General features: G+C 36.9%; 1 protein-coding gene across 1 annotated transcript; it reads left to right on the forward strand.

Annotated features, from left to right (window-relative positions):
* Window positions 1-3,468: 3,468 nt before the first annotated feature.
* Window positions 3,469-8,619, forward strand: LOC132273396 (protein PHLOEM UNLOADING MODULATOR). The gene is made up of 4 exons (XM_059774351.1): window positions 3,469-3,922; window positions 6,907-7,301; window positions 7,786-7,979; window positions 8,101-8,619. Exons 1-4 carry the CDS (start codon window positions 3,600-3,602, stop codon window positions 8,494-8,496), a joined length of 1,308 nt encoding a protein of 435 aa, XP_059630334.1. The 5' UTR covers window positions 3,469-3,599; the 3' UTR covers window positions 8,497-8,619.
* The last annotated feature ends 6,612 nt before the right edge of the window (window positions 8,620-15,231 follow it).

A 15,231-nucleotide genomic window follows, 5' to 3' on the forward strand; every position in this document is an offset into this window, starting at 1 on the left:
CTTCTGCTTATGCATCACGCAACTCTCATAGAAGTCGATATCAATTGCCTATATGCCTGGTAGTTTCCCCTTTGAGTGCATAATCTTGAGTCCCCTTTCACTCATGTGACCTAGTCTCTGGTGCCAAAGATTGTGGTCTTCTCTGTTTTCTGCAACTGCTATAGACCCACAAGCACTGGTAGTTGTGTAGAGAGTGCTAGATTTTTTACCACGTGCAATGGTCATTGCACCTCTAGAAACTTTCCACGAGTCTCCATGGAAGGTAGTAACAAAACCTTCATCTGACAATTGTCCCACCGAAACCAGATTCTTCCTCAAGTCAGGGATGTATCTCACATCCTTCAACTTCCAAGCTAACCCATTCAACTTGATTTGCATTTCACCCTTGCCAAAGACACTGCAAGGCTAATCATCACCAAGATAGACCTTGCTAAGGTTGCCCAGTTCATAGCTATTAAATAGCTCTTTGCTTGAGGTACCATGAAACGATGTGCCGGAATCTAAAACCCATGACTCCGCCTTGCTCTCCAAAGAGCATATTAATGCATCACCTAATTCTTCTGAGATAACATTTGCTTCAGTTTTTCTTTCAGTTCCCTTCTTTGGAAGTCTACAATCAAAACGATAATGTCCTTTTTTTCCACAATTCCAACACTCAACATCACTGAGATATGTGGAATTCCTGAAATTTTGAGACTGTGTCCTTCCATTCCTTGACTTGGATCTGTCTTTGTTTCTATTACTGTTGCCCTTCTTCTTGTTTGAACCATTGCCTCTACTTTCAACATTCAATGCCGAACCACTGGTGGAAACCCCTGCTGTTTGCTTTCTGATTTCTTCAGTCAGAATCATGTTCAAAACTTCATCAAACTTCAACTTGGTCTTCCTTGTAGAGCTACTGATCACTGTAACTGTGCCACTCCAACTCTCAGGTAACTGCCTTAGAATTAGCAGTGCTTGGACCTCATCTTTGAAGTCGATATCAACAGACTCTAATTGCCCAACTATCTCGTTGAACACATTTAGATGTTCGTTGAACTTACCACCTTCGACCATCTTCATGTTGAACAACTTCTTGATCAAGTGCACCTTGTTCGCTGCAGAAGGTTGTTCATACATACTAGAAAGGGCTGCTATGAGAGACATCGTCGTCTTCTTATTCTTGATGTTAAAGGTGATTGACAATGTCAATCTAACGTTGCCAAGAACCTTCCTATCAAGTAATTCCCAATCTGCATCCTTTGTATCCTCAGGCTTCTCTCCTAAAGGTTGATATAGATTTTTCTGAAACAAGAGGTCTTCTATTTACATCTTCCAGAAACTGAAGTTTGTGCCATCAAACTACTCGATCATAGATGTGGATGTCTTATCTTCTGATGTCATTACTCCCACTCGAACAAACAGATCTGATCGAAAGACTTTCGAAATTTTGTCAAACACCTTCTGTGCCCTAGGTTCTCAACTAAAGGCTCTGATACCAGTTATTGGAGTTACTCTACACAATCAACCGAATTTGATTCCAGTTATTGTGGCGAAAACATAAAATAACAACGCGTGCTGTTCGAGAAATAATCAAGCAATTATAAAGAAAAAATGATTAAAAAAAATCACACACAAGAACACAAGATATACATAGTTCACCCAAATCTTAGGGCTACGTCCATGGAGCACACTGAACAAATTCACTATGAAAAAAATGAAGAATTACAAGGAGAATTTTCTCTCTATCTCTCTCAAATGCTCTTTCTTGTGTTGGCACAAATTTCTTTCACATTTCTTCACACCCTAAAAATACTGATTAGGGTTGATATTTATAGCCCCAGACAATAGAACCCAACTTATCCCACAAGAATTGTTTTTTGTAGAGTTCAATTCCAAGAAGGAAAATAAATCATGTAGCTTCCCAGAAGAGTTAAATCGGTTCAGCCTTTCTGGAACCAGTTCAACTTGTTCCACAAAAACTTCTGTAATGTTCTGCCACTGTACAAAGAATTGGCTACCGGTTCTCACTGGAGAGTGGCTGATTTCAACATTTCATTGATTTGGCTATGGAACCGGTTCCAAAACTCTTGAACCGATTTAAACGTTCCAGTAGCCAAAATATTAAAATCATTTGTTTCCCAAAAAACTTCACGTTATTAACACGTGATCAGACTCCACAAAAAACACAACATATGGAAACAAAGAAGAGTGATTTTGTAGCTTTCCTGGCCCGCATGTATTTACAACTCCCAAGAAAAATTATGGATTTGATTTTTTTTTTTTTCCATTCTTAGACAAAATTATCACATTAGAATTTTTGTTTTTTTTCTTATTGAAATTGAAGGTTGATGGGTGGTGGTGGTGATGGAGTGGTAGGGGTTTCCGTGGGTTGGAACAAACATGAGCATATCACTTGGAGGGTTCTTGTAATCAATTGGGGATTTTCAATTTTCTGCACATATAACATATACATATATGGTGTGTGTATCCATTGCAAATGATTTATTGACATAAAATAGACGTTTTCAATTGCCGATTGTTTGTTGACCATGAAAAGCTTGAGTTGAGGGTTTTCAATTGCAAATGGTTTGATGTTGGTTTTCAATTGTCGATGGTTTGTTGACCAACAAAATGGAAGTTTTCTATTTTGTGCACGTATAATACATATGTACACACACACACACAAATATATCGTCTTCTAGGTCTTAAATGTTGGGAAGCATAATTTGAAATAGGAGGTAATCTAACCGATTAACTAGTTTAAAGATTAAATTAATGATTAGAATCAGGTTACAAAGTTCAATCAAAGTACGGAGGAATCTCTTCCATCTCAACCAATCTACTCAAATCCCAACAAGTCTCTTCAAATTCCCAACAGATCGGAACAGACTGAAGGATCGCCATCTATAAGAATGAGCTTAACAAAGAAGTACGAGAAAAAACGACATATTAAATTCTTGCCTTTATTTCAAAGTTTCGGTGACTGATTTGATCGTCGGAGAGATCTTGGTAAGCGTCACACATTACCGTCAAGACTTATATCTTATGTTGCAAGAAAGCGGTGTCATTTCGGGCCGTGTAGAATCATGCTTCAACAAATGCCATATAGGTCAATTTTGTCTTTTAAAAATTTTTGCCCTCACTTGACATACATGTTAATTTTTGTTAGATTTCAAACTGTGACTTAATGATTTTTTTTATTATTATTAGTGTTATTAGAGTTAAATGTCAAATAATAGCTCATTAATTTTTTGAGAGAGAAAAAAATTAAGGGGGTTTAATGAAATTAATCTAAATAAAATTAACAATTCATTTTGTCCTCTTTTAACTTTATTCTATCTTTCTTTACCAAACTAAACAAATCAAACCGAGCTAAAGGTTATTTAAAGAGTTAAGAAGCTCTAAGTTCTAAGAAGCTTTGACATTTATTATCTGTCTTGTAATTAAATGTGCTCACAAATCAGTAATCACTTTTTTTTCTTTTTGGAAAGTGTCACAAATCACACTATTGTTAAAACTAAAATTTCTCACTTAAAAGTCTCACCCTTCCACCTGCAACACTCCACTAACACGCACCTGAGACTTTTTTCATCAATCACGCGGCCACTAAAAGAGACATGAGGTGGTGGCCGCCACCGCCATGGCCGGCGGCGATCTTGAAGAACCGAGGCGGCGGTCTGGGCCTGGCCGCCATTTCTTACGTCGGCATCGACTACCTGCGCCATCTGTCGCCGTCTTGGCATGCGAGTCTTCAGCCGGCTCTTTGGATGTTTCTCGCTCTTGTCGCCATCGTTCGCGTTCCTTCCTACAAACACTGGTCTGCCGAGCTCCGCTCCGCTCTCCCGTTCCTCGGTAGCATCATCTTCCTGCTCTCCACCTTGCTCTTCGAATCTCTCTCCGTCCGTTCTGTCACCGCCGTTCTCGGCCTCGATTGGCACCGGTAATGTATATATATGTCTGTGTGTGTGTGTGTGTATATATATATATATATAATATGCGTGTAAAATTTGTATGCGTATATGTATATCTCTCAGCTAAAACTCAACTCGGAATGAACCTTGGTTTATAACTCATAGTTGAATCTTTTACCGATCATTGGTTTCCACAGTGTTGCTTTTGTGGCTTTTATTGTTTGATTTGCTTATTGTCTTTGTTTATTTAGTTCTTATTTGGGTGAATTAAAGGTTTCATTGTGAATCTTGAACGAGGGTTTCCCGATTTGACTCTTTCTTTTTTTATTTTTTTTTATTTTTTATCCTGAGCTGATTGGGTGTGTTCTAATGTGGACTTATTTTAATGGATTCAGTTTCATTAATATTCAATTAGGATTTGATTTGATAAGTTTTACATAGAAAGTAGTTACCAGTTTGTATGGATTTTCGGATGCTAGGGTTTGGTGATAATTTTTTAGTTAAACCTTCATTGACTAGGGATTGAATCGTTGTTAGATCTGAAATGCTCCAGTTCATCTGAGATTGTGGATAAATTTAGTAGTGAAATAGAATTTTGGATACTCTGATATTTTCCTTTTTCAATTGTTAAAACTAAGGCTTGACAGTTGATTTTCATATCATTATTGACCAAATAAGGCAATGATTTTTAGCTAGAATTAGTAATGAATTTTGGATATCATGGAAGTTTTACCTGAGATTCTTCGGTGTTTTTTGTGAGGAAATTTGTACAAGTGTGGGTTGAGTTCCATTGAGTGAAAATGCATGTTTCAGGACATGGTAATAGAAGCACATTTAATAATCATGTACCATGGATTGCCTTATACCATGAATTTTTTTCCTAGTAGTGCTCTGTTAACGCATTATTTAAAATTATTTCTGGAAGTTGGACGGTGATGAAGAATTGAACATGGCATTAAAGTGTGTGAGTGACAATTTATGCAGCATTCATATTTTCAGCTAAATATGAAGTTCTTGCTGGGTGACTGCCAAATTCTTATAATACAATCACAGCATCTCTCTGGTTGGTCATATGTTGATGCCCTAATTTCACATTGACAATGCATGACGTGAAATCCTAATCTCAAGTTTTGATCATCAAGGAATTCAGTGAAGCGCAGATTAAATACATCTTTAAGTTAAGATATATGTACACATTTACAGGATTAAATGTCTAATGCTCATTCTTCAGGATTATTTTTTGTGATATATATTGCGTTAAAATGCTTGTTAGTGAAATAGATTTTGATGGTTTGTCTGACTTAGAAATGGGAGCGATATTATGGCTGGAAAGTAATAAGCTTGTAGTAGTTTGAGATATGGCCACAATTCTGGTAAAGGTAAGCTTTTAAAAAATTATAGTATACTCCTCTAGGAGATTAATTTCATTATAGATCATCCATAGAACTAGGAGGTTGCAAATGTGGCTTTATTGCTTGTTATTATTCACAGGGGCAGTGAACAAATCAAAAGGACCTCTCTGTTTTGCATGTAGATATAATGATGGCTAGATATCGGTACATGTGTATTTTCATTATTGAAACTTCTAAATTCAAATTTCTCCTTGAAAATAAATTTATGAATGCTGCTCTTGAGTTTAAAAGCTTCTCCGAAATTGAAAAGGTTAATTTAGGACTTGATATAGGATCAAAAGTTTCATTTAATTTTAGAAGTCCCTTCTACTTTTTCTGAATACAAAAAATGACCAAACGAATCAGCCTACCTTTGATATACCATTTCTTTTGTCATAGTGTAATTGTTCATGAAGGATAAAATTAAGTAGAATTTTCTCATTTAACTAAAGCTGATTAGCTACTGTCGATCTTTTAGATAAGCAGCATGCGACAAAGCTCCCATGTCGATGAGAAGGGGAATCCTTGTTATTTGAAATGCTGACTTCCATGTGGATCATTGTGTTTGGCTATTGAGAACATTTGTTCTTAGAATTAGTATGGTTGAGGATTAGACTAGGAAAAACATAATCATATTTGATATTAATTGAGTTAATCAAAGATTTACCCCATGAGTAATAAGAAAATAAAAATTATCTGTAGAAGAACCTCTTGGAACACCATTGCATAATGTTTTAACTTAGTGAAAGTTCTGAAAAATGTGGACCAATTGGGGAAAAAAGTAATAGGATACATAAGAAGAGAACCACTACTACCACTAACGGTAGTAGTGTAGTGGTGGTAGTTCTAGACTGTTCTTAAGCTCAAGAAAATTGGACAGTTAGACCAAGTCTCTAATATGGTCCCTAATTACTTTACTAACTATTAACTATGCATTTGGATTTTCAAGAAAAAATCGAGGTTGTTAACACAGAGAACCCTGTAGCTAATGAGGACCCAACTTTAGTGTCAAATTGTTAAAAGACTAAGTATAGAATCGTTTGTACATAATCTGAAAATACAGTCACTTAAAACTCATGAAATTTTGTGGGATTTTACAATCTTACATGAGCGACTGGAAATGGAATAGATGATGTTTATTGATCTCAAGACAGTTATTAAGCTCAAGAAAACAGTTGGACCGAGATTTGTAATATGACCTACTAGAGATTTACTAATTATTAATTAAGCAGTTCAATCTTCAAGGCAACATTCTTGTTGCTAACACACAGAAATTCTAAGCTATTAAGTACCCAAATTAGGTTTCAAATTGTTAAATATGTGCTATAATTCATTCCCTGGAGAATCATTTGACCATAATCTGAAAATACAGCAACTTAGAACTCTTGAAATTTTCTTGGATTTTACAATCTCACACTGGTGTCTAAGCAGAAGAGAGAATACTTACTGATCTCAAATTGAGTTGTAACTACCATTCCATTAAATTTCTCAGTATGATCTAATTCATATATGTCAGGTAATATGTACTTAGGCAACACTACGATCTTTCCCTACTACTTCCACTTTATATGTTGGCTACATTTAGCAATGGTTAACTTTTTTGCTGTCTAAATATTTGATAGTGATGCTCGACCTCTTCCTGACACTGGCCAATGGTTGCTGCTGGCATTGAATGAAAAACTTCCTCACACAATAGTTGAAATATTGAGAGCCCGCATTATTGGACTGCACCATTTCCTTATGTTGTTCATAATGCTTGCTTTCTCAGTACTATTTGACTCTGTAAAAGCTCCTGGTCTTGGGCTGGGTGCAAGGTACATTTTCACCATGGCAATTGGGCGGCTTCTTCGGACCATAAGTTTTGTATCTACAGTTCTGCCATCAGCTCGGCCTTGGTGTGCGTCAGCTAGATTCAAAGTCCCTGCATACCCTCATCTTTGGGCTCAGAAATATTATGTCCCTTATGCTTCAGATGCTAATGCTATACGCCAGATTATTTATCATGATATAGCTTATGGTATGTGCTCGATAAGATCCTGTTTGCTCCTGTGTTTGGTCTTCTCTATGTTTGAAGTGGTGAATTGTGTTTGTACTTTTCATTCTCCCTCTTCTCAAGGGAGAGAGAGAGAAGAGAGAGAGAGTGAGAGAGGTATCTTCAGTACCTGATTGCCAGACATTAATATGATATTTGCTGTTACTAAACACAGTATCTTGTGTGTTTAGTTTTCTGGCTCTTTTAGGACTACTTTAGAAAATATTCTCAGGCTTAAAAAGATTCCTCCTAAAGTGATGATGAAATTTCTCCAGCAAATTCTACTATTCATAAAACGGGGAGTTTGTCAATTTGTTTTCAACACAGAATAGTGAAAATTTATATCATATTCCTTCTTTGGAAGTTCTGCGTTGTTCTCTGCTGTTAAAGTTGTCTTATAATCTGCCATGTATTTTTCCTATTTTACAAGAACGTGATGTTATTAACATTTCCATTCATTATTTTCCAGCTGATGCTGGAGAATACATTGGTGACAACCGTCCAGACTGGGGCTCAATGAGCTTCTTAGCTGATTTCCTGCGGCCACATGCTTCCGAAGGACCTTCGTGGTACAATCTTCTAAAGAAAGCTGAAGGCGGCTGTAATGACCTCGTATTCAGCGGCCACATGCTTGTTGCTGTACTGACAGCCATGGCTTGGACGGTAAATATGATATACAAATGTAAATTGAGCATTCTCCCACTACCAGTAGTCACCATGCTATAGGTTTTCGTTGAATCACTGACCCTTGTTGGCCTTCTTCATATCTGGTATTCGATTGCAGGAAGCATATGGAGGTTTTAGCTCTGGTTTTATATGGTTACTTGTAATGCACAGTGCCCAGAGAGAAATAAGGGAAAGACACCATTACAGTGTTGACGTTATTGTGGCCATCTATGTTGGCATTCTCCTATGGATGGTGACTGGTTTTATCTGGCCGGCCAAGGATGCATCCAGAGCTTCTAGACTAAATAAGCTTGAGAAGATTCAAGGGAGACTGCTCCAAGCAGCAAAAGACTTCGATATAGAAGAAGTGAGGGAGCTTCTGAAGGAAATTGAGTTGGGCAATCAAGAGAGGCCGAGCGGCAAGAACAAGGCTATGTTGTTGTTTTCTGGAGCAACCATTTTTTTTGCCCTTACCATTGTTCTTCTCACCTTCATATTGACAAGTGATGGGTGATTTTCTGCCACGTTTTTTGGATGGATGGTTTCTTCTGCCACTTCCCAATGGGTTCAGCATTTCATTTTAATTGTAATGCACCATTTTAATCCTGTATGATTTGATCTGTTTGGGTGTAGGTAATTGAGGTGTTTTGATGGTTTTATGAAGCTTATATTATGGGGCCAAAGAATGGCTCCCAAAAGATGATCAAGCAATTGAGACACGATAACTCGAAATAGCAATGTCAAGTGTGGTCTCCAACTTTTTTTATTTTTTATTTTTTTTTTATTATTATTTTTTTTCACAGCTTTTGAAAGAAATAAGAACTGCACGTGAGTTTGCTCGTTTTAAATCCGTCTCTAAAGAATTCTAGTGTCTTTTGGTTTGATCTAGGATGTGTACTGTGTTAATAAAAAACATGAGCATTATTTTTTGCATTTAAAATTCAACTCAACTCAACAATGTCCTACTTATTTGAGAGCCACTGATCTCCTCTATTTTCTCTTCTCTGCACACGCGTCACCGGCTGGTGAAACCGCACATATGATAAGACACATATAGGCCAATGTCAGTATATAAATCCATTGACGTAGGTGCAAAAATCTGTGTACGCAACGATGATCGACAAAATAAAAACAACCCACTCCATCAAAGAAAACGACAATAATCAAAAGTTATGATAGAGAAACTCAGGAAGCTCTAATTGGGGGGTATCTACCCTTATTTATAATAATTATAATATTTGATTTAGTCTAGGACTAGCTCTTCCTTTGAGCTTTTTCCTTTTCTGTTTTTCTTTCCCATTAGGCCTCTATTTCCTTATATATCATATACTTGTTTCAAGTTTACGGCTTCCTTTACTATGCAGGATTGCTAGCTTCGGTATTGGGCTTGGATTGTCTTCTATTAGTGAATTGGGCCAATGGGACCAATGGGCTCAGGCCTATTATTTCACTTTGGACTTACCCACGTGCTTCCTCCTCGTTGGTCCTTCACTTGTATAGGTGCTTGGTTTCGATTAGAGTGGAATTTTCCCTCCAAAGTTGGGTAACGATCCCAATTTGAAGGGAACTAAATTTGGGACGGTTATTGCGGCTTGTGGGATTTAAACTAAGAGCGTTGGTATTCTTTTGATGCTGCTTCAAGTGCTAAACACCGGCCGGGGGGGCGGGGGGTCTCATTTCACGGTCCTTTACCTCAAGACTCTGCTTTGAGTTTATTCATGTCTGTTCCCAAATCCTCTCAGGTTAGTGGTGTTTCGCTTCTTGCCTCTATCGATTTTTGCTTTCATTTTATTTAATCGGATTAGAGGTCCGAATCAACCTCTAAAGTTAATGAGTCATCTTTTAAAGTTGAGGAATTAACTTCAGAAGTTTGAAGAATTCGTTGTCTTAGATAATCTGAGAAAATCCTTTAATTTCAAGACCCTTAAGAGAGTCTATGGAATCTCAGAAAGTGTCAAACTTCAACCTTTTCCATTTGAATCTAGTTTCAAGGATAGCCAGAGTGTGGGAGATGATGAAATCCTCATTTCGGCTGGTCATCTTGTCGTTGTTAGGTTCCCACTTCATCCCTTTTACCACTTTTGATGAACTGAGAGAGGGGGGGGGGGGGGGGGAATTAGTTCTTGTATAAACTTTTCTTCTTTGGATGATCAATGCAATATGGTGAGTATGATCACAGATTCAACAAGCCTCCACACACACTTATATGACTCAGTGCATTTACAAGGAAAATCCTCTCAATAAGGAAAACCTTGGTTCTTGAGAGTACGTAGTTCGGCATTCAACTATCTCACTCTCTACACACACCCTAGCAACACTAAGTGCACACTGCACTCTCCTTGTCCACAACACCCTTGCTTGGACCAAATAAGCACTCACAGCTCACAACCAATACATAAAAAGGTTTACAATCAATAATACTTAAGCTGTATTATAAGATCAAAGTGATAAACAAGCTTAAAGTATCAACGCAGGCTCTCTGTCTTCATTCTGTTGAAAGTAGGGTTTGAGGGACAAAATAGTAATTTCGAGTCCCACAACCTCAGAGATGGAATCCACAACCTTGTATCTTCATTACAATCATGCTCAGATGGTAATCAATTTGAATATAGCATGTGTATACAAATATTACTCAATAACAGGCTCAATTTTGCAGAAACTTGAAAACTAGGGTTTCACAAGGTCAAAAACTGTATCGACCTTAATACTGTGTAAACCTTAACTTCAACAGCCTTGATTCAGCTATATAAACTTGCTCAGATGATAAAAATGCAACTCATAACAAGATATAGTGATAATAAGTTTAGATCAACAAGCTAAACCAGAAAATCAAGCTGATATATAGGTCTAAGACATCAAAATCAAAGCAGCTAAAAGATGGTCATAAACATGCTTTCTGTAGAGTAAAATATGAAGTTACACTGCCTCAACCTTATACAAACACCACAGCAAGCTCAAATCAAACTAAGGCCTTGAATCTAGCTTCTGCACCAGTAGAAATCAGAACTACATGCCTTTATTTGATCTTCTGAGCTTAAATCAAGCTTTCATCATTACATATAATCTCAAAAAAGTGTGTTCATATTTAGCTCACAATACACTCTCAATACAGTGTTGTGATAATTTTACTCACAATAGAATGATTCCTTGCAGAATAGTGCTATAAAAAGAGATGTCGAACCCACAGGGAGAAGAGATTTATATTTAGTCTTTAACTTTGTTCTATGGTTTACAAGTAACTTGGTTGGAAAGTTTGTTGGTTGTCACGGTTTAACAAACTTGAATTAAAAATTAAATAAAGTAAAGTAAATAAATTTAATGATCAGAGAGAGAGAGGAATCTTAGGGCTTTGACTTCACCACAACCGTATACTACAGTTAATTATTCAACTCTGGGAATTTAATAATGATATTTTCTAAAGGAATTGAACTCAATAACATTCATTCAATTCGGGTTTTAAAGGAAGATGTTTTACAAAATTAGCTAACTATAACCTATTTGCGGTTAACGTGGATTATTCACCTACCTACTCTAACTACTTTAACTATGTTAACTATATTGCAAACAATCCACCTTCCCTAAGCATAGACTATGAAAACATTCTTTTGCAAAATACATTGGAATACCATTATATGACCTCTATTCTTGTGTCCAGTAAGGCTCCGCCGGATACCGTACAACAAGGTAGGTTGAGAATAGAAAACAGACTATTACATCTAAGACAAGGTAGTAATAGTTTATAATCAATTAAAGCATGGAAACCACTTAAGTTGTCTCAAGTACTCATAGTCATATAATAAAAAAAATACATATATTAAAATTAATCCTAGAGTTAAAACAATCAAACCATAGTATTTAGGTTGGGTTACATCAGTGCCCTAAGAGAGGAACTAGCTACTTATGACAACGTTGGATATCATCTGTGTTGAGTTCATCTTCTTCGTCACGGACGACACTTCTCTTCTCAGGATCTTCACTCTTAAGGTTATAGAAACCCTAAAAGCCACCACACCTTCAGCCTTATGAATACACCGGTAAAGAGATTAAAATTTTGGACCCCTTCTAGCAGGGCTTACGCCTTCTTTTTTAGAAGAAAATAATATTTGGTGGGCTTTTAGATCTTCTGGCCCAACTGGGATGAGATACGGCTGATTAAGAGAGCAATCCCGTACTTTAGATGTGACATGTCATGGAAGGCTCGAGCTTCAGGAACACAAGGCTCGAGCTTCAGGAACGAGCCTCTCTAAATGGATGCTCGAGCTTCAATGAATGGTGCTCGATCTTTACTTTGACACTTAGCCAATTTTCTTCAACTATTTTCCAAAGCGTCTTTTTCTTCAACACTTAGCAGTTCTGGGACTGGATTCTTTTAACATTGCTCGATCCATGCTTCTTGGGCTTAAGGACTTGGTACAAGGCTCGAGCATTTGGGACACCAGGCTCGAGCATCAGGACACCAGGCTCGAGCTTCAATTATTAGTGCTCGATCCTTAATGGATGGTGCTCGATCCTGGAGGTGAGGCACAAGACTTGGGAGCATAGCCTTGTAAATAAATCAACTCTTTAATTTCCGACGCCTCATGCTCGAGCTTGAGGGTCAAGGCTCGAGCACCTTTGGTTAGGGCTCGAGCACCTTAGGGTAAGGCTCAAGTTTCAAGGTATGAGGCTCGAGCTTTTGAGCCTTGTTGATTTTTCTTCTTTCCTTGTTATGATACTCGAGCCTCAACACTTGGGCTCAAGCTCTAAGGCTTGAATATCTTCAAACTTCACCATTTAAGCTCTCGGCTTGCTCTGAATGACCGCAACGACTCTATAAGCTTTGATATCATTATAAAGTCTCGGTTTTAACCATTTCTCTGGGAAAATACCTACAAACGCACATTAAACATAAATTAGTCTAACTATGGATAGAAGTATCACTTTAGGCCTTAACATATATGAATTTAGGAGCTCGAATATGCATATATTCAGCGCTTATCACACCCCAAAACTTACATATTGCTAGTCCCTCAGTAATATAGAACTAAAAAGCAATTTTCATGGGAATCACGGTTGTATTTAGCTTATGCAACAAGCCTTTAAAATCCTGAGTTACCCCTAGTGGACAAGTTATAGTCTCGTGAGGGTTTCCAGTGAAGATACTCACAAACTTCTCATGTCAGTGCCTTATTGCACATCAAGCTAATTCAAGCCTGTTTTCAAATCATATTATCCCTACAGTTCATTAATTAGTCAAATACAACAAGTATACCAATCATGTAATCAGAATCACTTTCAACTTTCAATTTCAATTAAGCAACCATAGTCCCCACATATCATTTTAATCATTTATTCAACAATCTTAATTGCTGAAACACTTGCTGATAATGATCCTACAATTCAACGTGTGGCTTACTGTCCATACTTGCATTCATTCCTTATTATTCCTCAATTCACAGGCAAACTTTTCAAATTTCAACTCCTAAGGCATTTTATTTTTCTTCATAGGTATACATTTTTTCAAAAAGGATATATGCAATTTTTAGGTCTATTAAGCTTTCTAAATCACCCATGTAACGAACTTTCAGCTAACGACTCCTAGACCAGATGATCTTAGGGCACTAAGTGTTGAAACACCCCTAAGGACTTAATTGTTCAAGTAATCTAGGCAACTTAAACCCCTTGTGTAACAAGCTTTCAGCCAATGACTCCCAGACCAGACGATCTTAGGGCATTAGGTGTTAGAACACACCCCTAAAGACTTAATCACTTAAGCAATCTAAGTACAAACCTGAACTTGATCCTTTTTTTTTTTTTTTTTTCTTTCATTCTTCATCATTTTTTTTCTTTTCTTTTCTTATTTTTTTTTTTTTATTCATTCACATTGGTGAAGAATTTTTGCATACATACCAAATTATTTTTTTTTTGTTTTCTTCTTTTCTTTTTTATTTTTTTTTATTTTTATTTTTTTTAATTATGCCTCAGTTATCAAAACTATCAACTCTACTTAATTATCTCAGTCTAACTCAAAACAAAACAAGACTTCCAATTTCTACCCCACAAAATTCATGCAAGTGTGAATATGTGCAAAGTGTAACATCTCCGAGATTAATATTATTAAGCAATAATCATTCTAACAATGTGGACCACAGGCCATCAACTGATTTTAAAAATTTTCAAGGAATCCTTTTCACCGTTTTTCAGCATACAAACTGTAATCACTTGGTCATTTTCCTCTCTTTCCTTTTTCTGAAATTTTACGGATAAATTTTTTCTGTTTAATTTTCTTTTCTGAGTTTAGTTTCTTATCTCATAGTGTCGTCTTGGGTGCTCAGAAATAGTTTTTGAGACTCTTTCGTTTGGATTGACAACTTTTTTTAAGGACCGAGTCATTTCCGCATTTTCACTTTTCGGACACTATTCACTTTTCGTCCTTTTCCCTGTTTTGTCTTTTCCCCATTTGTCACCTTTTAGCACAACCTCACTTTTCATGCTCGGAGTTGGTTTTTGACTTCTCGTGCCTTCATTCTAAGTGGTTTTCACGAAATACTTATCTTTACTTTTATTGAAAAGTACTCTGGTTGCTCCCGGTGTCCATAGGGGCATGGATGCATAGTTCTTCAGAAACTTTTTCCTTTCTTGAGGTGTTTTTCATAAATATCTTTTAAAGATATTTTATTTTAAGGGTTTTTAAGAAAATATTTTTGTTTTCAATCTAGGTCATTAGTGCAGTTAACCTTTTTTGGAGGGACCATTGTGTAAATAACGAAAGTTATTGAAAAATACTTCGTTTTAAGCCTGGATCCTCGTACAGGATTCATTTTCACTTTTTGTCGAGTCGTGTACTCTTAGAATTTTCTTCTGGTCATTTTTCTCTAGTTTCAGGGTTTCTGACCCCGGTTGCCGCCGAACTTGTTCGGGGTATATCTCTCTGCTTGGAACTCGGTTTTCGACACTATTTATTCTGTTGTACATATTTTCTCATTTATGTTCTTTTTTGTTCATGGAGTTTTGCCATTTGAGCGCGTTTGTTCAAATATCACTTTTCTAGACCCAGCGGGACCCTTTCGGGGAACTTTTAGGGTTTTCCTATAAATAGAATGTCTTAAAGTGAAAAGTTACTTTTTCACCATCTTCCTTCCCCTTTTAGCTGGCAGCCATGGGAGCCCAAGGGGCTTCCTTCATCCTTTCTTCTCCTCCACTTGATTTCTTTGGTAGAAAGTCTTCGGCCTTAACATTTATTGTAGGCCTCGTCATGTTCTACTTTTCC

Source organism: Cornus florida, unplaced genomic scaffold, assembly GCF_030987335.1.
Source record: "Cornus florida cultivar Cherokee Brave unplaced genomic scaffold, ASM3098733v1 CherokeeBrave_3.0.0_Hap2_Chr09, whole genome shotgun sequence".
NCBI lineage: Eukaryota > Viridiplantae > Streptophyta > Magnoliopsida > Cornales > Cornaceae > Cornus > Cornus florida.